The 23,013-nt window shown below is 47.4% G+C and overlaps 1 protein-coding gene and 1 non-coding gene across 2 annotated transcripts in view; one reads left to right on the top strand and one right to left on the bottom strand.

Annotated features, from left to right (window-relative positions):
- Positions 1-22,721, top strand: part of IL2RA (interleukin 2 receptor subunit alpha) — a 44,597-nt gene extending 21,876 nt beyond the window's left edge. The window contains exons 2-8 of the mRNA XM_065919547.1: positions 7,050-7,232; positions 11,723-11,836; positions 13,956-14,177; positions 15,529-15,609; positions 15,931-16,002; positions 17,289-17,355; positions 20,766-22,721. Coding sequence (XP_065775619.1) covers positions 7,050-7,232; positions 11,723-11,836; positions 13,956-14,177; positions 15,529-15,609; positions 15,931-16,002; positions 17,289-17,355; positions 20,766-20,790 — 764 coding nt within the window. The 3' untranslated portion in view covers positions 20,791-22,721. The remainder of the gene's footprint in view (positions 1-7,049; positions 7,233-11,722; positions 11,837-13,955; positions 14,178-15,528; positions 15,610-15,930; positions 16,003-17,288; positions 17,356-20,765) is intronic.
- LOC136161930 (U2 spliceosomal RNA) lies at positions 3,969-4,159 on the bottom strand. Its single transcript, XR_010661816.1, has one exon. It is a non-coding gene; the product is annotated as a U2 spliceosomal RNA (small nuclear RNA).
- Positions 22,722-23,013: the final 292 nt, after the last annotated feature.

The following is a 23,013-nucleotide window of genomic DNA, read 5'->3' as shown; positions in this document are numbered from 1 at the left end:
CTTTCCTCCAGCCAAGGGAGTTCTCAGTGCACCCTCTCAGATGCTTTTCCTGGGAACAAAGTGCTCCAGAAGCAGCTTTAGCAGTGCCTAAGGACCCTGCTGGTGGGGTCCTGGGGGTGGCGAGCCCCCAGGAAGGGGGCAGCCACTGCTAGATACTGAATGTGGCTGCAGCCCCTGGCAGCTTCGAGGCACTCGTGAGAAATCGTCTCAGCATCCACACTCACCCTATCATTTCAACAAGCCCCCCGCAGGCCACATGTCTGCATGTCAAAGAGTGAGAGGCTCTGCTGCACACAAGTGAAGCAGAGTCCTCCCAGCTCTAGAGAATCAGACTTCCCGCTCAAAGGAGTGACTTCCCTCCAGGTGTTGGTATTTCTGGTTAACTCAAGGGACACAAAAACACCTCAGCCCAAAACTCATCTTAGTTCTTTGTTGTTGCCATTGGTTAGCCATTAAATCATGTCCAACTCTTAGGGACCCCAAGGACTATAGCCCCCCAGGCTCCTCTATCCATGGGATTTTCCAGGCAAGAATACTGGAGTGGGTTGCCATTTCTTTCTCCAGGCATCTTCCCAACCCAGGGATTGAACCCACATCTCCTGCATTGGCACTTTACTACTGAGTCACCGGGGAAGCCTGCATCTTAGTTCTATTCTCTTCTAAAAACAAAATGGCAAAACACAAAGGATAGCTTTATGTTGGGGGGAGTGGCATTGAGAGTACATGCCAAACGAGAGAAAGGGTATCAGGATCCCAACTCCAATTAGGAAGCCCCGGTCTGCAGCTCTTGTCACTCCGACTGGGTGACCGGCCGCGTAGAGGAAGAGAAGTGAATGCCCTGCATCACCAAGTTTCTCATCTTTTATTGGAAACCCACGCAGTAGGAGCTGTCCTTCTGGAAACAGCAGCAGATGGTTGATGGTTTGGTCTAACATTCCAAAGGAGAGAGCAGGACCTCCCTGGTGGCCCAGTGGATAAGAACCTGCCTGCCAACACAAGGGACATGGGTTCAACCCCTAGTCCGGAAAGATCCCACCTGCCGCAGAGCAACCAAGCCTGTTCGCCACAACTACTGAGCGCCTGCCCTAGAGCTGGTGAGCCACAGCTACTGAAGCCTGTGTGCCTAGAGCCCGCGCTCTGCATTAAGCAATGCCACCACAGTGAGAAGCCTGGGCATCCAACTTGCCACATTTAGAGAAAAGTCCACGCAAAGCAATGAAGACCCAGCACGGTCAAAAGTAAATAGATAAATCTTTAAAAAAAAAAAAAAAGAGGTGGGGGGGCGGGAAGCAGAAGAAGCAAGAAAGGACAGAGCAGACGCCTGGGAGACAGAACGGCTGGTCTGGATCCTTAGTCTGTTGCAGCGCATCAAGCGGACGCCTCAGTGCTCTCTCCCCCGGCATGGGCATGGTGAGATGGAGGAGGTGAGGCTCCAGCAATCCACTGGAGGGAAAACAAAACAACGGAGACCAGAAGCAGCGAGTGACCCAGGGGCCCCCACCCTCGTCCACCTTCCTCCCAGACCTGCGTGGTGACACAGCCCAGAGCAAGGCAGCCCTCAGTGACTGTCGCCAGTGTCAGCTGGAGATGCTGAAAGTGCACGGATTCCTGCACTTCAGTTGAACAGGGAATTCCCGGAGGCCACACACCTACAAACATCCCAAGGGGAGGTGCACCCGGGCCAGTGTGGATGGAGGTGGGGTGGGTGCAGGGCGGAGGGACACGTGCGTGGGGTCCCGCCTGTGTCTTTCCAATTACCTGTCTCAGCTAAAATCTGAAATGAGACAGGAAACACTTTTGACATCAGAAGAGCTCAATTTTAACTCTCTGAGAGTGGAAGCTCTTGGGGTTTGCAGGATTAATGATAATCACTGGCTCTCTTTCTTCCTCTGCCCACACGAAAGGTCGGAGGTGGCAAGACCATATCAGTGTTTCTCTGAGCCCCTGGTAGGACCCTGCCTGGGCCCCCAGTCCGAGCTCTGAGCATTCACCCCAAGTCCCTGCACCAGACTAGGAATGTACACAGTTCTTCTCCACTCCAGAAGCAGCACACACTTTCAATCCTCTCCAAAGAGAAGATAACATCCAATTTAGAAATGTATCGATGCTTTAAAAAGGCAGAGAGAAAAACAGTTCCCTTCCCACTTGCAAAAACTTTTTCTGTGTTTGCCTCCTGAGTTGGGGAAATGGGCAGAGTGGAGAGCAGAGAAAGATTTCTGTTAGAAAGGCAGAGCCTCTGGTGGAAACAGGAAATAGATTTGGAAATGTGGGTACAAGAGTAAAGGCGGAAAAAGTCCCTTTGCTGAACTCTGAAAATTTTAGAGTAAAACTAGGGAATGAGAGCAGCTGCCATGCTATGTGGGAAGAAAATTCATAAGGATAATACGAGGAAAGGGGATATAAAGACATTTTGCTGAGTCACACAAACAGAATTGTCCTTCAACATGCCTCTGCTTCCCTGGTGGCTCAGATGATAAAGAATCTGCCTGCAATGCAGGAGGCCTGGGTTTGACCTCTGGGTCAGGAAGATCCCCTGGAGAAGGAAATGGCTACCCACTCCAGTGTTCTTGCCTGGAGAAGTCCATGGACAGAGGAGCCTGGCGGGTTACAGTCCACGGGTTTGCAGAGTCGGACATTACTGAGCAACTTTCACTCACTCACTCCTCTGCAAGATTTCAGGAGAGAAGAGGCATTTTCCATTCGTTTTTTTTCCTTTTAAGATGTTGTACTGCTGTTTCTTTTATGACCTCTCTGAGAAGGACTTTAAAAAAAATCCCAGATTTAATCCTATTAAAAAGAACACCCCACCCTCTGTCTGCCTTTGCTGAACACCCTCCCACCCCACCTTCTCCAGATGACATCTGGATCAGTCTTTGCATGGTTCCAGGGCAAAGGGTTATAGTCAAGTTCTTTACTAGTTCTTAGTTATAGATCAGGGAAGTTTCATTGCTTCTAGATTCCAGGAAAATTGCTTTGATAAAAAGCAAGTCTGTGGGAGTAAGAAGTTCTGACTTTCCCTTGTCCCCACATGACCTCCTCGATGCTCAGGCTAATTTATGATGATCCCGGAAATTTCCAGGGCCTAATTAAAAAAAGCATATCCCCACGTAAATAGTTTTTAAGGACACCAACTTGTCCCAAGGGCAATTTGCCTTGTTCTTTTCCAATTTCTGTGTTTGGAAACTTTTTTGGTTTGTGATTGAGTTGTCAGATTCTGAATGCATCTGAGGTCAATCCTTGATTCCTTGTGCTAGTGAATAATTGTGAGAGTTGCTCTGTATACTTCTTACTGATTTTTTGGAAGTAAAATTACTTGCAGTGAAATGCACAGATCTGCAGTGTACAATTTTGATGAATTTTGGCCATTAACCAAAAATTTCAGAAATGGAGATCTGATTGAAATAGAAAGGTGTTTATTTGGGGTTTGTTAGGGATACCCCAGAGAAGCCCTTGAGCAAGGGGGACAGAGCAAGGGTGGTGAGAACTGGGAGACTGGGACTGACACTTTTTATACTCTGTATAAATAGATAACTAATGAGAACCTACTATATAACAGGGAGCTCTACTCTATGCTCTGTGGTGACCTAACTGGGAAGGAAGTCCGAAAAAGAGGGGATCTATGTACATCTCTGCCTGATTCATCATGCTGTACAACAGAAACTAACACAATATTGTGGTGCAACTAGACTCCAATAAAAACTAAGCAAAGAAGCCCTTGAATTGTCTCCCCCACTCTACCCCCAACAATAAAATAAGGGAGGCTTATAAAGGGAAAACCAAGGTTACAGTTAGTGACAGCAGGACTTGTTTACCAAGAATTATGGTTGGAGCTGGCAAGCTTAAGGGTGCTTGCTGAGTACCAACTGGTTGACATCTGAAAAGGCTGCACAGTTTCAAGGGTGGCCTTGAGACCATCAGTTTGCAGCTACTGGCAGGTATTGTTTTTTTTTGTTTGTTTGTTTCCCCCGAGGGGGTGCACCGTTCCTGGAAGTACTGCAATACCAGGTCGATGCGCGGAGTGGACGGAGCAAGCTCCTATTCCAACTCCCAGCTCCAAAAATCCATTTAATATATTGTCCTCGGATAGAGGACGTATCAGATATTAAACTGATAAGAACAGATACTACACTTGATCTTAGCCAAAAGGCCGAGAAGCGATGGCAGGTATTGTTTTGAAAACGGTTGGTGGTGTCCTTAAGTTTGGTGCAATTCAGAGAAAATTCAAGTTCTTGGTGGTGTGGGGAAGTGTCTGAGAGCAGGTCTTCCATGGCCCCTGACTCCACTTTTGTGTGCCTGAACTGTGAGGAGTCCATTATCATTTCAATTTGTCATCAGGACGAAGGTGTACACCCAAGGACCCATCATTTTCATTACTCACTGATTCCTTGCAGCCAGCCCTGCCCACCACACACAAACCCTGGCTTAATTTCTTTCTGTATACTAGTTTTGTCTTTTCTTGAACTTTATAGAAGTGGAATCAATGTGCGTGTGTGTTGTTTTATCTTCTTTTGTTCAACATAATGTTTTTGAGATTACTTAAAGCTACTATAAATGTTTAAGTGTTTTCATAGACACAAGATTTCACTCCTGCTGGATAAATACCCAGGAGTGGGATGGTTGGATCGTAGGGCAGGTATATGTTTAACTTCATTTTTAAAAACTTTGAATTTTCCAAAGTAACAGCGTTATTTTCACTCCCACCAGTAATGTCAGCAAGTTACAGTCGCTCCCTGTCAACATTTGGTATTGTCAGTGTTGTATCTATTTTACCCATTCTAATGGACTCTTTCAACGTGGCTTCTGATTTGCTTTTCTGTGATGTCTAATGTCGTCTTGAGCACCTTTTCAACTGATTGCTGATAATCAGATATCTTCTTTGGAGAAGTGACTTGAACAATCTTTACACACTTATTTATTGTATCCATCATTATGGTATCATACAGAGTAATTTCACTGCCCTAAAAATCCTCTGTGCTCCGAATATTCATCTCTCCAGCCTCCCTAACCCTTGGCAACCACTGATTTTTTTTTTTTACTGCCTTCATAGTTTTTCCTTTTCTAGAATGTCTTATAGTTAGAATCATACAATGTGTTGTCTTTTAAGATTGTCATCTTTCACTTAGTAATATGCATTAATGTTTCCTCTGTCTTCTCTGGTTTGATAGCTCATTTCTTTTTAGCCCTGAATAACATTCCACTGTCTGAATTTACCACAGTTTATTTGTTCACTCATTTACTAAGGGACATCCAAGATTGCTTTTTCTGGACAGAGAAAAAAGGAGCTGAACTAGCATCTATTCTAGGACTATTATGTGCTGGGTGCTCTGCAAGTTACCTTGATATGTTATTTCACATAATTTTAAAACAAATCAGTAAAATAATAATTATTTTACAAATTTTACAGAAAAGGAAGCTATGTCTTAGATAAGTAACTGTAATAAAACTGTGTGGCTAGTAAGCTGGTGGAGCTACAATTTAGAGACCCAGCTTCCTTCCTTTTCCACCACACTGCATTTCTTGCCTTGTTATGATTATTACAGTGACCAGAATTTAATTAAGTGACGGGGTTCCCAGGTGGCGCTAATGGTAAAGAACCCACCTGCCAAAGCAGGAGACATTAAGAAACTCGGGTGCGATCCCTGGGTCGGTAAGATTCCCTGGAGGAGGGCATGGCAACCCACTCCAGTATTCTTGCCTGGGGAATTCCATGGACAGAGAAGCCTGGCAGGCTACAGTCCATAGGCTCACAAAGAGTCAGAGATGACTGAAGTGACTCAGCATGTTATGTTATGCATGTTATGTCACAGGTTCCTCTGCAACTGCTGGCCCACTCGGCCATTCAAATTGCTGTTGTTTAGTCCCTTCTGGGTTAGAGGTGGGGCAAGTTGTTCACATTCTCCTCATCCTCTTGGGGGTGTCGGGAGGGTCCTGCATCCTGGATGGGGATGGGGTGGTCTCCAGGACGATGAGTGACTGGCAGACCGTGAGGGCTCAGAGAAACTCCACTCCATGCTGAGTGATTGACACACAACTGGCAGCTGGTCCTCTGCCGGCCGTGGGTACGGCCACTGGCCCAGAACCGATGCCCCTCTGCTGGGTGGTGAGGCCAGCTGCGGGCAGCCTGGCCGCCTCACTCTCTCCCACTTCCTGTGCCGTCCTGTTCACTTCCTCCACACAGCCTATGACTTTTTCCTGAAAAATCTCATCTCTTAAAGCAGGGCAACGTGTCTAGAGACACACAGTGGAATCCCTGTTCTGATGAGACCAGCACGTTTCCCTCACCATAACAGTTGGGTGTTCAGCCACTTCTTCAAGTGTCTTTAGTGGGGAACCAGTGATGCTTTTTGGGGCCACGGGAGGGTCAGGTTTTGTGGTGTGAGAAGAAATTTGGAAAACTCAGAGGTGGGTAGATAGGTGAGAAACACATTTCCTACTCACCACGCACTGAGTAAACACTTTACAAATATTTCTCCCCCAAGAAAGGATTTCTCAACAGACACATTTCATCCCTCAGTTAAATCCGTGTGGCTTCCCCCACTCCGCGCCTTTCCTCGTGTTAGTCAAGTGAAATTTGCTCAGTCGTGTCCGACTCTTTGTGACCCCATGCACATGGAATTCTCCAGGCCAGAATACTGGAGTGGGTAGCCTTTCCCTTCTCCAGGGGATCTTCCCAATCCCAGGATCTAACCCAGGTTTCCCGCATTATAGGAGGATTCTTTACCAGGGAAGCCTTTCCTCATGTTCCTTGTGAAGAAACTAGGCTTGCTCGGTGGGAGTCATCAGAATAAAACCCCAGTTGTTTCTACTCATTTAGTTTGAAAGACACTGTAGCTTGGAGAAGAACTTGGCTGAAGTTAAATTTTGAACCATCTCTGATCTGAAGGTTTCTGAAGAACCTTCAACAGCCTGAGTGTCTTTCCAGGAAAAAGTGAGGTACATGCCAATCCCTTAAATCAAGGGAAGAAATGTGGGGTTAGATCATTTTGATGGTTGTCTGTGCCTGTGTTTGGAAGCTCCTAGATGACTAAGGTGCCTTTTTGTCTTGGCAGAGGTTTGTCACGATGACCCTCCGAGTCTCAGAAACGCCATGTTCAAGGTCCTCAGGTACAAGGTGGGCACCATGATAAACTGCGACTGCAAGACAGGCTTCCGCAGAGTGTCGGTCGTCATGCGCTGCGCGGGGAACTCCAGCCACTCTGCCTGGGAAAACAGATGCCTCTGCAACAGCATCTGTAAGAGTTTCCACTGGTAACCCCTAGGGAAGGAGAAAACTGTAGCAAAGAGGGAGGCAGGGCTCCCCCCAACTTTCCTTGGGGGCTGGGGGGTGAGGTAGAATTCCTTTACAATGTTAGTTTCTGCTGGATAAGGAAGTGAATCAGCTACAAGAATGCATATATCCCCTCCCTCCTGAGCCTCCCTCCCACCCATCTAGGTCACCACAGAGCACCAAGGCAAGCTCCCTGTGTGGTACAGCAGCTCCCTACTAGCTGTTTCACACACAGTAGTGTATATATGTCAATGTTGCTCTCTCAGCTCGTCCCATCCTCCCCTTCCCCTGCTGGTCCACATGTCCATTCTCTGCATCTGCATCTCTATTCCTGCCCTGCACATAGGTTCATCTGTACTGCTTTTCCACAATTCAGAAAGACACATGCACCTCAGTGTTCATTGCACCACTATTTACAATAGCCAGGACATGGAAGCAACCTAAATGTCCATTGAGAGAGGAATGAATAAAGAAGATCCGCTACATATATACAATGGAATATTACTCGGCCATAAAAAGGGATGAAATTGGGTCATTTGTAGAGATTTGGGTGGACCTCGAGTCTGCCACACCAAGCCCTCAAGGAAACCACACTTTAAGAGGGTGTGGGGGGGGGGCAGACATTACACTAATAATTACTAAACAACTGAAAATAATCGTAGTTCATAATGATGTGAACATAGCCTGGGCAACGGAGCTGTTCTCCATAGCGGCTGCACCACTGCCATTCTTCAGTTCAGTCCAGTCACTCAGTCGTGTCCAACTCTTTGCAACCCCATGGTTTGCAGCACGCCAGGCTTCCCTGTCCTTTCCCAACTCCCAGAGCCTACTCAAATTCACGTCCATCAAGTTAGTAATGCCAGCCAACCACCTCATCCTCTGTTGTCCCCTTCTCTTCCTGCCCTCAATCTTTCCCAGCATCAGGGTCTCTTCAAATGAGTCAGCTCTTTACATCAGGTGGCCAAAGTATTGGAGTTTCAACTTTAGCAGCAGTCTTTTGAATGAATATTCAGGACTGATTTCCTTGAAGATGACTGGTTTGATCTCCTTGCAGTCCAAGGTACTCTCAAGAGTCTTCTCCAACACCACAGTTCAAAAGCATTAGTTCTTTGGCGCTCAGTTTTCTTTATGGTCCAACTCTCACATCCATACATGGCCACTGAAAAAACCATAGCTTTGACTAGATGGACCTTTGTTGGTAAAGTAATGTCTCTGCTTTTTAATATGCTGTCTAGGTTGGTCATAGCTTTTCTTCCAAGGAGTAAGTGTCTTTTCATTTCATGGCTGCAGTCACCATCTGCAGTGATTTTGGAGCCCCCCAAAATAAAGTCTGCCACTGTTTCCATTGTTTCCCCATCTATTTGCCATGAAGTGATGGGAACAGATGTCATGATCTTAATTTTCTGAATGTTGAGTTTTAAGCCAATTTTTTCACTCTCTTCTTTCATTTTCATCATGAGGCTCTTTAGTTCTTCTTCACTCTCTGCCATAAGAGTGGTGTCATCTGCATGTCTGAGGTTATTGATATTTCCCCCGGCAATCTTGATTCCAGCTTGTGCTTCATCCAGCCCAGCATTTCGCATGATGTACTCTGCATACAAGTTAAATAAGCAGTGTGACAATATACAGTCTTAACATATTCCTTTCCCAATTTGGAACCAGTCCATTGTTCCATGTCTGGTTCTAACTGTTGCTTCTTGACCTGCATACAGATTTCTTAGGAGGCAGGTAAGGTGGTCTGGTATTCCCATCTCTTTAAGAATTGTCCAGTTTGTTGTGATCCACACAGTCAAAGGTTTTAGTGTAGTCAATAAAGCAGAAGTAGATGTTTGTCTGGAATTCTCTTACTTTTTCTATGATCCAACAATCATAGGATGCTGGCAATTTGATCTCTGGTTCCTCTGCCTTTTCTAAATACAGCTTGAACATCTGGAAGTTCTTGGTTCATGTACTGTTGAAGCCTAGCTTGGAAAATTTTCAGCATTAATTTGCTAATGTGTGAAATGAGCACAGTTGTATGGTAGTTTGAACACTCTTTGGCATTGCTTTTCTTTGGGATTGAAATGAAAATTGACCTTTTTGAGTCCTGTGGCCACTGCTGAGTTTTCCAAATTTGCTAGCATATTGAGTGCAGCACTTTAGCAGCAACATCTTTCAGGATTTGAAGTAGTTCAGCTGGAATTCTATCACCTCCACTGGCTTTGTTCATAGTGATGCTTCCTAAGGCCCACTTGACTTCACATTCCAGGATCTCTGTTCTAGTTGAGTGATCACATCATCGTGGTTGTCTGGGTCATGAAGATCTTTTTTTATATAGTTCTTCTGTGTATTCTTGCCACCTCTTCTTAATATCTTCTGCTTCTGTTAGGTCCATACCATTTCTTTCCTTTATTGTGCTTATCTTTGCATGAAAATTTCCCTTGATTTCTCTAATTTTCTTGAAGAGATCTCAAAACATGTCCATTCTATGGTTTTCCTCTATTTTTTTGCATTAATCACTTAGGCAGGCTTTCTTATTTCTCCCTGCTATTCTTTGGAACTCTGCATTCAAATGGGTATATCTTTCCTTTTCTCCCTTCCTTTCACTTCTCTTCTCAGCTATTTGTAAAACCTCCTCAGACAACCATTTTGCCTTTTTGCATTTCTTCTTCTTGGGGATGGTTTTGATAACTGCCCCCTATACAGTGTCACAAACTTCCATCCATAGTTCTTCAGGCACTCTGCCTATCAGATTTAATCTCTTGACTCTATTTCTCACTTCACTGTATAATCATAGAAGGTGAAAGTGAAGTCGCTCAGTCATGTCCAACTCTTTGCAACCCCACGGACTGTAGCCTACCACGGTCCTCCATCCATGGGATTTTCCAGGCAAGAGTACTGGAGTGGGTTGCTATTTCCTTCTCCAGAGGATCTTCCTGACCCAGGGACTGAACCTGGGTTTCCCGCATTGTAGACAGACGCTTTACCATCTGAGCCACCAGGGAAATGGGATTTGATTTAGGTCATACTTGAATGGTCTAGTGGTTTTCCTTGTTTCTTCGATTTAAGTCTCAATTTTGCAATAAGGAGTCCATGATCTGAGCCACAGTCAGCTCCTGGTCTTGTTTTTGCTAACGGGATAGAGCTTCTCCATCTTCACCCGCAAAGAATAGAATCAATCTGATTTTTGTATTGACCATCTGGTGATGTCTACATGTAGAATCATCTCTTGTGTTGTTGGAAGAGGGTGTTTGCTATGACCAGTGTGTTCTCTTGGCAAAACTCTGTTCACCTTTGCCCTGCTTCATTTTGTACTCCAAGGCCAAACTTGCCTGTTACTCCAAGTATCTCTTGACTTCCTACTTTTGCATTCCAGTCCTCTATGATGAAAAGGACATCTTTTTTTGGTGTTCTAGAAGGTTTTGTAAGTCATCATAGAACTGTTCAATTTCAGCTTATTCAGCATTAGTGGTTAGGGCATAGACTTGGATTACTGTGATATTGAATGGTTTGCCTTGGAAGCAGAGACCATTCTGTCTTTTCTGAGACTGCACACATTGCCATTCTTTAGGATGCCCTCTGACTCTTAGCCAACAAAAGTCGTCTAGTCAAGGCTATGGTTTTTCCAGTGGTCATGTATGGATGTGAGAGTTGGACTGTGAAGAAGGCTGAGCGCTGAAGAATTGATGCTTCTGAACTGTGGTGTTGGAGAAGACTCTTGAGAGTCCCTTGGACTGCAAGGAGATCCAACCAGTCCACACTGAAGGAGATCAGTCCTGGGTGTTCTTTGGAAGGACTGATGCTAAAGCTGAAACTCCAGTACTTTGGCCACCTCATGAGAAGAGTTGACTCATTGGAAAAGACCCTGATGCAGGGAAGGATTGGAGGCAGGAGGAGAAGGGGATGACAGAGGATAAGATGACTGGATGGCATCACTGACTCGATGGACATGAATTTGGGTGAACTCCGGGAGTTGGTAACGGACAGGGAGACCTGGCGTGCTGCGATTCATGGGGTTGCAAAGAGTTGGACATGACTGAGCGACTGAACTGAACTGAACTGAACTGACTCTTAAATGACTTGCCTTTGGGAAAAAGGAATGACTGAGATTGCTCCTCTGGCCACCACATTCACCTCCATGCACACTGTTGACAGGCTGATGGCCAGAACGGGGTCCCTTTTGGGGAGACACACAGGCACAAACCATTCCACCAGAAAAGCTCGGGTCCTTCGGAAACACATTGTAGGCTACTATCATCACATACAGGAAGACTGCCTGGTGGGCTGGTGCTCTGTTGCCCATGAACGGCCCTCTGACAGCCCCCCGAAGACAGGGTATGTGGGGCTCATTTTTATAACCTCTGCATCCCCGATATTGCCTGGCACATTACAGGCCCTAGAAAGATGTTCTTTTTGAGAGTTTTCTCTTTTAAACACCTGTGAAGTTATCATCTTCATTCCCTCCATATTCTCTAGCCCCTGCTAAGATCCCAGTAAAACAAGTCACTCCTGGACCCAAAGAACAGAATGAAAGAAAACCCACAGACGTGCAGAGCCAAACGCAGCCCCCGGAGCAAGCTGACCTTTCAGGTAGGAGTGGACCTGCTCTCTCACAGACACATGCAGTGCGCCCCCAAGGAGGAGAGTCCGGCCTGTGGTCCTCTCTCCCGAGGACGTCCTGGGGATCAGCACTGCGGCGCGGTGGTGGCAGGCTGTCTGCTCAGCATCTCGAGCCCCTCTTACAGCAGCTGGCCTGGGCTCTGGGCTTCCTCCAGGCTTGGGAACTGGCCCCAGCGAGCTCAATTCAACTCCACTCAACTCACTTTCTTTCAAATAGTATTTTGGGGGCTAACTGCTCCAAGCCCAGTGGCCAGACAATACCAATCTGAGTCGGCACTGCTCCTTGGCCTCAAAAGATGCTCTATGTTTCCCTTAAGGAAGAGACACTGAACTGTGAGCCAAGTAATCTAACAGGACAGGGTTCTGAGGTGGGTGGGGCCACACCGGCTTCTGGAAGCTGCAGACAAAACTTGGGCTAATGGGCTGTGGATGAGCCCGTGACATGTCACCCAGCTGCTGCACCAACTTTCCAAAATTAATAAGGAGGAAGTCAGCTTTGACATCAGGAAGAAAGGAGCCCATTAGGGAAACCTGAGCTTTAGGGGGCCCAGCTGACCTTACAATACCCTGTGCCCCTACGCTAATTGTACAACTTTACAAAGAACTTTACGACTTTGTATATAATCTCATTCCAACCTCAGAACCCAGTGAGACAAGGACCAGGAAATATTCCTTCAATTTACTGATGGAATTGAGATGCGGAGACAATTAGAGACACGGCACAACTCACAAAATGGGACTGAAATAAGGGTTTCCTGAATTAGACCAGGGGTCTTGGTATGATTACTTAAGCTACTTTGAATTTATTATCAGCTTTTATTAATTAAAAAAAAAAAAAGACAATGACTAATCTGGGGAACCTGCTGCAATATGCTGTTTCCTGTCCTTGTCACTGTGACTTTGTTCTGGAGTGAACGTGTTTCAGAATACATTTGTTGTTTTCCTCTGCTTCTCCCCTCCCATATTCCGCAATTACTGAAAGTTTTCTCAAGAAGTCAGTGTTTACTCTCCTTACTCAAGAGATAACCAGCTGCCTCTGGCTAAGGGGTGCTGCGCAGACTGTCTTAATTTGGAGGTTTTGAAAGAAGCAAATCCAATTCCAACGAGTCTAGACAGTTATGAATTTTACTGACTGGAAAGGCAATTTGATTCTGAGACTTAAACACATATTCAAGCATGAACTGCAAGACACTGTACTGAGCAGACCCCTTGGGATGAGACCACTGGGTCTCCTGCCGCAGAGGGTCATGGAGGGCAGTACGAGGGGTTATGTTGGATCTTTGGGATTATGGAAGGTCAGAGCATAAACACAGCTTCACAGTTCCGGGCTTAGAAGGATCTGTGGTTCCGTGTGTCCAGATTTGCAGGGCAGGAGATTAAATCAGAACAGAACATAATCTGTGGGGTTAAAGGTCAACCAGACTTGGGTTTTAGCTGGGTGAGGGGAAAGTTACTGGACATGGGAATTTTCAGAGGCCTTAAAAGGGCCAGCTTCAGGCATGGCTTGATCAGGGACCGGGCTCCATTCCTCTAAGATCGTCTTGGTGCTTCCCTCCTCCCAGCTTTGGATTTGTCCCGAGTACTTCTCCGTGGCCCCAAGATGACCACTTTAGATGTGCTTCCTCACTTAGCAGTCGAGACCTAGGTGGTCTCCACATCTCCTCAGCCCAGACAAGCTGGAACCTGCTCTTAACCCTAAGCTGAGACCACTGTTCGAACACCTGCCCACTTGGCAAATCTCCCCCTGTCAGCAGAAGCTCATTTCTCTGCATTCCCAGAGCGAGCACCTGTGTCTCAAGGGTCATGCTCCCCACGTTCTCCCTGCAGAGGCTCCCCTCCCCGATCCACTGTCTGCTCACTGCAGGGGAGGGGGAATGGGTCTTCATTCCATTCACAAAGTGCCTAGCAAAGGCCCTGACAAATAGATGTGACCAATACTTACTGGAAGAAAGCAGGGCGGTGGGAGCAGGGGGAGAAGGAGGAGGGGGCCAAAGAAAAGAAGCAGGACTGTGGTCTGGTCTCTAGGAAGAGGCAGCCTGGACTCACAGCATCTCCTCTATTGCCTCTGGAATTCCCTTCCTTCGTCCAGGTCACTGCAAGGAGCCGCCACCATGGGAACATGAACGTGAACCTTTAAAGAGAGTCTATCATTTCATCCTGGGGCAGACAGTTCATTACCAGTGCGCCCAGGGATTCAGGGCCCTACAGAATGGTCCTGCTGAAAGCACCTGCACGTTGATCAACGGGGAGATAAAGTGGACCAAGCCCAGGCTCAAGTGCATAAGTGAAGGGGCGAGCGGTCAGGTTCCAGGTACAGAGGTGCCCCCCACCCCAGGGTCCACTGCCTCGTGACTTCCCTGAGGTGGACCAGGCTGGAATCCCTGATCCACCCGCTAAGTGGTCTAGGGTGAGCCACTTCCTTTCCTGGGGCCTCGGGTTGTTCTCTCTCTAGAAACAGATGAGATAAACTGTAAGGTCTCCACGCCCTGGGGTCCCCCATTTCATGATGGGGATAAAAAGCAGGATCTGAAAGAGGAAGACAGGCGTCTTCCGGAGGCCTCCGGCCCCCACATGGTGCTGCTCCCATTTCTAGCTGATTTTGAAATTCCCCCTCTGCCTCTAAGCTACCAAGACTTCCTCATTCAAAAGGGAAAGTTCACCTGCCCTGCATACATTTCCAACTTGCTGTTATGTAATGTAAATCCGTTCTCCTGCTATACCAGGAGAAAGCCACCCTCCCCTCTTGTGTGAGTTCCACTTGAGCTTTGCCAAAGTGCAGACATGCAGGGCAGGGACTTTTCAAGCACAGACACACATGCACACACACGTATGCTCATTCACACTCACGGACAAGCCACCTACGTTGAGGTCTTCTGCTATTTTCGTCCTGAAATCATATCTACAATCAAAAATCCCCTCATTGGGCCCTAACTTCCAGTGGTTTCTTTGCTTGCCCCCATTGCCCAGGCCCCCCACCTCCCTCTTGGATCTTTTGTGGGGAGAGTGCTGAGTTTCTTTCCCATAGCCTGCACCCTGAGAGTCATGCTGCCCACCGGGTGTGTCCGAGCAATGGTGAACCTGTCACAGAGAAAAGCTCTCCTTTTGTGCATATCTATTTAAATAGGCTTCCCAGGTGACGCTAGTGGTAAAGAACTCACCTGCCAATGCAGGAGACTTAAGACGTTTGATCCCTGCATTGGGAAGCTCCCCTGGAGAAGGAAATGGCAACCCGCTCCAGGATTCTTGTCTGGACAATCCCATGGACAGAGAAGCCTGCTGGGCTGCAGTTCATAGGGTCGCAAAGAGTCGGACACGACTGAAGCGACTTAGCACGCACACACTTTGCTTAATGTTTTGATGGGATTTGTATTATGATGACCCAATTCCAAGCTGCAAATGGAAACCAGAGCTGAGTAGGAAGCTTGGGGAGAAAGCTGCTCAGAGCTCCAAAGAGAGCCAGAGTCAGGGTCACAGTTTCCTCCTTCCGCTCTGCTGGGGTCACATGGAGCCACTTCACTTGACCCTGATGGGGAGCACAGAGCTGAGACACACCTTAGCTACCATGTCTAGGGTCAGCTGAGGAGGTGGAGGGGGTGGGTGGGAGATCCCAGACCCCCACTCCCCACCTTCTGCCCCACAAGCATCCTTCTTCTCTCCTCCAGATGACATAGAGCCTTGGGAGAGCACGGAAGCTCCCCCTGGGAGTGGAACTTTCTTAACAACCAGGACGGCAGGGACCACAGGTATGGCTGGCATTTCTTGGAAGATAAAAGCTTGGCTATTAAGCTGTGAGGCATGAGAGGGAAGAGCTGGCCTGGGAGCTGCCCCCTGGTGCTAGAGATTGGCACACATCCGCACATGACCTCCCAGGCCTCAAACACAACCAGCGTCGCCAGTGTCAGAGGATAAGCAAGTTAGAGGGCGCCAGTTCGAGGCAGAAGAACAAAATGTTCAGAAGTTGGGCTCCCCTGGCCTCTCATAGGTCTCCAGCCACCTGGACTCTCGCAGCCCCAGGCAGTCCCACAGCCCGCATCCACAAGCACCTCCCCCTCTCTTTTGCACAGATTTCCAGAAGCCCACAGAAGAGGCTGCAACGTTGGATACGTTCATATTTACCACCGAGTATCAGATCGCAGGTGGGTAGTGACCCAACCATACCGACACATTTGCTTGGTGGGTGGTGACCTGCTCAGTGGGTTAGTCTAAATTAACTCTTTACACTCTACGATGTGCATAAAACTCAAAGACAAATCCAGAGCATAACACGACCCAAAGTCACAGGCACAGCTGTGGTGAGTCAGCAGTGAGGTCTCCAACCAGCCTCAACCAGGGCCTCCCAGCCAGCTCCCAGAGGACAAACACCCAGCACCTGGATGTGTGTGGGGGGAGGTGGCATGCCCAGTGGGGGAGAGAAAAAAACATGCCCAGACCACTCCAGGTGCCTTCTGGAGGGAGGCAAAAACAGGCTCTGAGGGGGAAAAAAAACCAAAAACACCAAAACGGAGCTCGTAGAGTAGACTGCTGGTGATCAGGGCCTGGGGGTGAGGCAAAGAGAAGACCAGTGTCAAAGGGCACGGACTTCGTCAGCAGAGGAGTCGGTCTGGGGATGGTCAGGGTGTGAGGATTACAGCCAACGATGCTGTGTTGTGGACTTGAAAGTTGCTAAGAGTAGCTCTTCAATGTTCTTGGCACAAAAAAAAAATAGTAATTACAAAATATTTTGCAATAAGTAAGTGTACACCTTAAAATTACACAAGGTTACAGGTCAATTATATCTTACCGGGCGGATGGAGGGAGAAAAACAGGCTTTGAGGCAGGTCTAAGACAGACAGATGGACGGCTGGATGGATAACCGCCAGCTCCAGGGAAAGAGTATATGGGAAACAGGGACACTTTCAGGAGATGCTAGCTGTTTATCATTTACCTTTATACTCATCTTGATATTTCAACATTTCATTTACCCCTTGTGGGCCTCACTCAAGATCTGTTTAACTGAGGCTGGGCCTCTGACCCTCTCTGAAGAGCGTGCCTGTCAGCTGCTCCCCAAGAAGGAAGCGAGCCCCCTGGGAAAGGCTGGGGCCCTTCCGGACCATACCCCCAGGCCCGGGTCCTGGAGCCTCCAGGGAAGCCTGGCCGGGAGGGGGCTGCATTCTGAAAAGGGGTGGCAGAGATTGCCCGGCTCACCTCCCCGGAAGCACTGAGCTGGGTGTGGAGAGCTGGAGGGACCTATACTCGGGAAGGGGCTCTCTCAGCCCCGGGGCCCACCTCCCTGACAGACACTCGGGAGGGGGCTCTCTCAGTCGAGGGGGCTCTCTCAGCCCCGGGGACGCCTCCCTGACAGACACTCGGGAGGGGGCTCTCTCAGTCGAGGGGGCTCTCTCAGCCCCGGGGACGCCTCCCTGACCTGCTCCTCTGTCCACAGTGGCCGGCTGCATCCTCCTGCTCGCCAGTGTCCTCCTCCTGAGCTGCCTCACCTGGCGGCGGAGATGGTGAGTAGCTGTGAAACAAATAACTGCCTGACACTGTGTGAGTCCCGCAGATACCCAGAACTGCAGTCTTCCGGGAGACGGGAGCAGACACCACAGACTGACCCAGAGAGCTGTTCCAAGTGTTACTCACTCAGTCGCGTTCCACTCTGCGACCCCGTGGACTGTAGCTCGCCAGGCTCCTCTGTCCATGGGATTCTCCAGGCAAGAACACTGGAGTGGGTTGCCAATCCCTACTTCAGGAGATCTTTCTGACCCAGGGATCAAACCCAGGTCTCCTGCATTTCAGTCAGATTCTTTACCGAAAGAGCCACCAAAATCCTTCCTAAAATCCAATGTCATCTGAGAGCGCCCTCTTGTGGCCAAAGGAAATATTACTTTTTTTTTTTTTTTAGCAATTGGGAGAAGGAAATGGCAACCCACTCCAGTATTCTTGCCTGGAGAACCCCAGGGACAGAGGAGCCTAGAGGGCTGCCGTCTATGGGGTCGCACAGAGTTGAACATAACTGAAAAAACTTAGCAGCAGCAGCAGTATTCAGAAAAATAAGATCATGGCAGCCGGTCCCATCACTTCATGGCAAATAGATGGGGAAACAATGCAAACAGGGACTTTATTTTTTTGGGCTCCAAAATCACTGTGATGGTGACTGCAGCCATGAAATTAAAAAACGCTTACTCCTTGGGAGGAAAGCTATGACCAACCTAGACGGCATATTAAAAAGTAGAGACATTACTTTGCCAACAAAGGTCCATCTAGTCAAGGCTATGGTTTTTCCAGTACTCATGTATGGATGTGAGAGTTGGACTGTAAAGAAAGCTGAGTGGCAAAGAGTTGATGCTTTTGAACTGTGGTGTTGGAGAAGACTCTTGAGAGTCCCTTGGGCTGCAAGGAGATCCAACCAGTCCATACTAAAGGAAATCAGTCCTAAATATTCATTGAAAGGATTGATGCTGAAGCTGAAATTCAACTACCTTGACCACCTGATGCAAAGAACTGACTCATTTGAAAAGACTCTGGTGCTGGGAAAGATTGAAGGTGGGAGGAAAAGGGGACAACAGAGGATGAGATGGTTGGATGGCATCACCAAGGCACTAGACATGAGTTTGAGTAGGCTCTGGGAGTTGGTGATAGACAGGGAAGGCTGGTGTGCTACAGTCCATGGGGTCGCAAAGAGTCAGACACTGCTGAGCAACTGAACTGAGCTAGGAGCTGGTGATGAGAGGGAGCTGGCTTACAAAGTCTCCTGAAAGCCAAAAATTAGGTGCTCTGGAGTTTTGCGATCTGCTTTTAAGTTTAGCCATTATTAAAAACTAAAGTATATAAGCTTACAATTAAATAAGTTAAACAGTACAAAGTTAATAAATATTAAAAATTAATCACTTTCTAATTATTTTAGTGCAGTGGACTACTCTATTCTCAGGGTTGTTTGCATCTGTGTACCTGTGTTGAGGAAATACTGCCTAGATGATGATTTTACATTGTACCTCTCTCCCCAGCTCTGTATCCAGGACGTATTGACACTGGGTTTGGTGGGGATTTTTACACCATGGAGGTGAGCAGACTGTTTCCGAGAGCTGGTTGTTAAGCATTTGCCTGCACGCCAGTTCCTGCAGCCTCACCCCATGGGAGCTCTTAGCCAGGTAGGAGGTAACCAGATGCTGCTGACAGCTGTTTTGACAGGGTTGCCACTAGCCACGTGCGGATACTTCCGTTTAAACTTAAATAAATTAAATATGATTAAAAGTTCAGTCTACACGTGGCAGTAGCCACATTTCAGGTGTTTGATAGCCACACGTGGCCACTTTGTTGGACAACACAGATATGAGACACTTCCGTCTTCACAGAAAGTTCTTACGGCACAGTGCTGGCTAGAAGCTAGCAGTTTTCAATTCAGGAAATCCCCTTAGCACAGCTAGCTGAGCTATTATTTTTCCTTTTCTGCAGCTATTGTCTTCCACTTCCAAAAAGTTTTATAGAACAGCTCCTGTGTAGATGTGGGTCAAAGGGCACACACTTGCAATTAGAAGATGGCCAAGTTCTGGGGAATCTGACGCAGCAGCTTAGGTGACTACAATCAACAGCAGTGTATCCACACACTTTAGAGTTGCTAAGAAACTAGCTCTTGCATATTCTTTTACCACCAAAAAAGATATGACAACCATGTGATGTGATGGAAGTGTTAGCTTAACGGCAAGGTGGTCATTACATCACAACACATAAATATATCAAGTCAACATGCTACACCTTAACCTTGCACAGTGTTCATTGCCAATTATCTCTCAAGTTTAAAAGGACTCAGAGACAAACTCCTGTGTACCAGGCACTTGGTAGGGGCCTCAGGATGATTAAGAAGGGTCCCTGCTCTCAGGAGCTTATAGACCAGTCAAGGAGAAAAGAAAATTAAAAAGAGAGAGACTTGAAATGCCATTTGTGAAAGCCTAAGATTGAGGTGCTACAGAGAATGAGGAGAGAAAGGACACACGTCAACATAGATGGGGGCACCCAACAGGCTTTCAGAGCCGATGCCGGCAGAAAGGTGAACAGCAGGAGCAGCTGCAAGGCAGAGGGACTGGAGAAGGGAAGCGTCCTGAGGGGCAGGAGGCTGTCTGCGAGGGTCTGGCAGTTCTCAGCAACGAGGGGTAAAGCGCACAGGGCGGTGGTCGCAGTGCCCCAGTGTGTGATGGCCGGAGACCACGTCCTGGAATATCAGGCCAGACGGGGAACCCAGTCCCATCCTGAGGGCAACAGCAGCCACAGAAGCGGGCTTATGCGATAAATGGTAGCATTGACATTTGAATGGTCCAGCCACCAGAAAGGCTGGATTTAGGGTGGTAATAGTGGTGGCATTTTGATATGTTGTGCTAGAATAGATCCACCCAGGGGACGAGGAGAGCATGGACCAGGTCGGGGGCATCCGCTAAAGCAGAGGAAAAGAATGGAGAGATACATAAAGGAGTCAGGTTAGCAGAGTCTGGTGGCTGATTGGAAATGAGTGTGAAGGAGGAGGGTTGACTCGAGATGATACAGGTACCCCTTCCCCGGGGACTGTCATCACCACCCACTAGGACAAAATGCAAAGTGAGGATGTGCACCCAGTGAGTACAGCCTATCTTTCAGCCCCTCCCCAAGACCCACCAGCTCCCCCACCTGTAACCGGCCAGGCCTCCGGCTCACTTTCAGTCCCACAGGCTGCACAATGACTGGATCACGTCACCATGAGAACCACGAGGCTGCCGGTCTTGACCTCTAGAGGGATGATCAGCAAGTGGGATGGTCAGGGTATCCTGAGGTGGGACTTAAAGTTAGCAGGTCAGTGGGGCTTTTGTGGAATGCTCAACGCACATCAGTTTATTGAGACCATATTGATTTTGGTGCAGCATTCCACCCATGACTATGACTTGTATCACCACAGGAAGAAGAACAGAAGGACAATCTAGAAAACCAAGGGCCGGAAGAAGTCAAGAACAGCCCACAGATGTCATGGATCACAATCAAAATCAAAGAAGCTAAACACTCATCCAAGAGGCATCTCCTGATCCGGTGGGCTCTGGAAAGCTCTGAAGGCACATAGCAGAACACCAGGCATCTGCAACCCCATCGTGAAGCCAATTCTGTAGCATCAACCCTTGAGGTTGACCTGTGTCTAGGCAGCAAGTCCAAGGTTGCTGGAGGAACGGAGAGGGACAACCAGAACTCTTGGTCCTGTTTCCATGTATATGTGTTCACCAGACCACAAGTAGCATGGAGCTTTCTCCACACCATGTAGAGTATAAAGAAGAGTAGCTTCATGCTAAGAGCATCCCAACTTCCCAGGTTAGAAATCCCAAGGGAAGCCCTAGCACTGATGTAAATAGACACACACGCTCTCTGCATCCACATAAGTCCTTTCCCAGCCTCTGGTTGAGCAGCCCACTCTCCTGCTCATATGCCCCCCAAATGAAGACTTTTGACCTTAGCCCAGTCCTCCAAGCTAGCCCCCTCTACTGAATCTTCCAGTTCAAGTTTCTAAAGAACAGATTCCCTGGGGGAGCAGTCTTTAGGTGACCACAGAAGACAGCAAGCAAACCCATGGAACTGTCAAGCCTCAGAGTTTGAAGGGATTTCACTGGAGTTAATGCTGGGAGAAGGGGGAGAAGCTGGGTCCCAGGTAGTGGGTTATCCTTGACATATAGCTTCAGCTGTTTGTGACTGGCTGTTCTAAGAGTGTTTTCTCTGGGATTGCTATAAATGATGCTCTCGGCTGCCACAAATTTGATGTTTACAGACGGACACACAGTGTGCAAACGTGTACATTTGCAAAGAGGTGTCATAAAAACACTGATAAGGGAGCAGTACATTCAGTGTTTATAGGAGGAAAGAAAGAAAGAAGGATGGGGGCAGGGGAGTGCATGTCATTATGGACGAGGTCACATCAGTGACCCTCACACTGTGAGCAAATTAAAATTGCCTGGAGACCTTGGTGAGACCTGGAAGCCTGGGCCCGTCTTCAAAGTTTCTGAGTCAGCAGGTCTGGGGTGGGGCCCGGGAATCCACATGTCTAACAGGTTACAGGTGATGCTGAAGATGCTAGTCCGGGGACCACACTTTGAGAACCACAGGGTTTACACCTCTCCACACCAGCCAACCCTCAACCCCCAATGGAAAAGCCAACCTTGGGGGCTGAGATTTCCGTGCAAGTTCAGACTCTTGCCCAAGATATCAATTCTCAACCAGTTGACAGATGTCCTGGCTGAACGAAATCACATGATGAAAGAGATCAATGAAAAATTTAAATCAGCAGCCAGTTTTCATTTCTGAGAGGCAGGGAAGCATTACCAAAAAATATGCAGGTGTCAGCAGGTCTATATCTAGGTTAAAAAGTGGTTTTCTGTCCTTTCTGTGACCAACCAAGTACAATCAGATTCCATCATCAGCATTCCCCGACATGTATGTTTTCTGGGAAAGTAAGGTTAAGACCTGGAATTTCAGACCAGAAAAAATATATATGTTTTTAACCTTATTTATCTGACTTGAGTAAAACTGGATTATCATTATTCATTCTGGGAGAGAGAAGTCTGTGAGATCAAAATTTTTTCATAATACAGGTGACCCTTGAAGAGTTTGGGTTTGAACCACGCAGGTCTGCTTACATGTGGATTTTCGTCCACAGTAAATCCTGCAGGGCTATTCAATCCGAGGTTGGTTGAATCTGTAGATGCAAAACAAGGGATATGTAGAAACCATGGGTATGAGGAACCAACTATAACATGTGGATTTTTTACTGCACAGAGGGTCATTGCTCCCAAGTCCCGGGTTGTTCAAGGGTCAACTGTGAGTAAGATGTGATTTGCCTTTTCCACTCTCACTCCCTTACAAGTGCGTGGTGAAGTTTTCCAGAAGCTACATAATGTGCGATGATGTCATTGCTCTGGTGTTAACATATAATGAGTTTATTACTATTGTTTATGGAAGAACTAATAAATAATATTTTTTAAATTTCTTGGTTTTAGCATATAAGTATGGTAGGTATCACTAGATGTAACTGTATAAACAAAAAGTTTTGGGAGCCCTCAATACTTTTAATAACATACAGAGGTCGTCCTGACAGACCGTTAACAAACACATTATCACTGGTCCTTTCAGCAAGGCAAATCAGGTATATATATGTGTGTATATATATA

This window comes from Muntiacus reevesi, chromosome 2, assembly GCF_963930625.1.
Source record: "Muntiacus reevesi chromosome 2, mMunRee1.1, whole genome shotgun sequence".
In the NCBI taxonomy this organism is placed as follows: Eukaryota; Metazoa; Chordata; class Mammalia; order Artiodactyla; family Cervidae; genus Muntiacus; species Muntiacus reevesi.
Note: the sequence above shows the minus strand (reverse complement) of the source record. Positions and strands in the feature narration are given on the sequence as shown.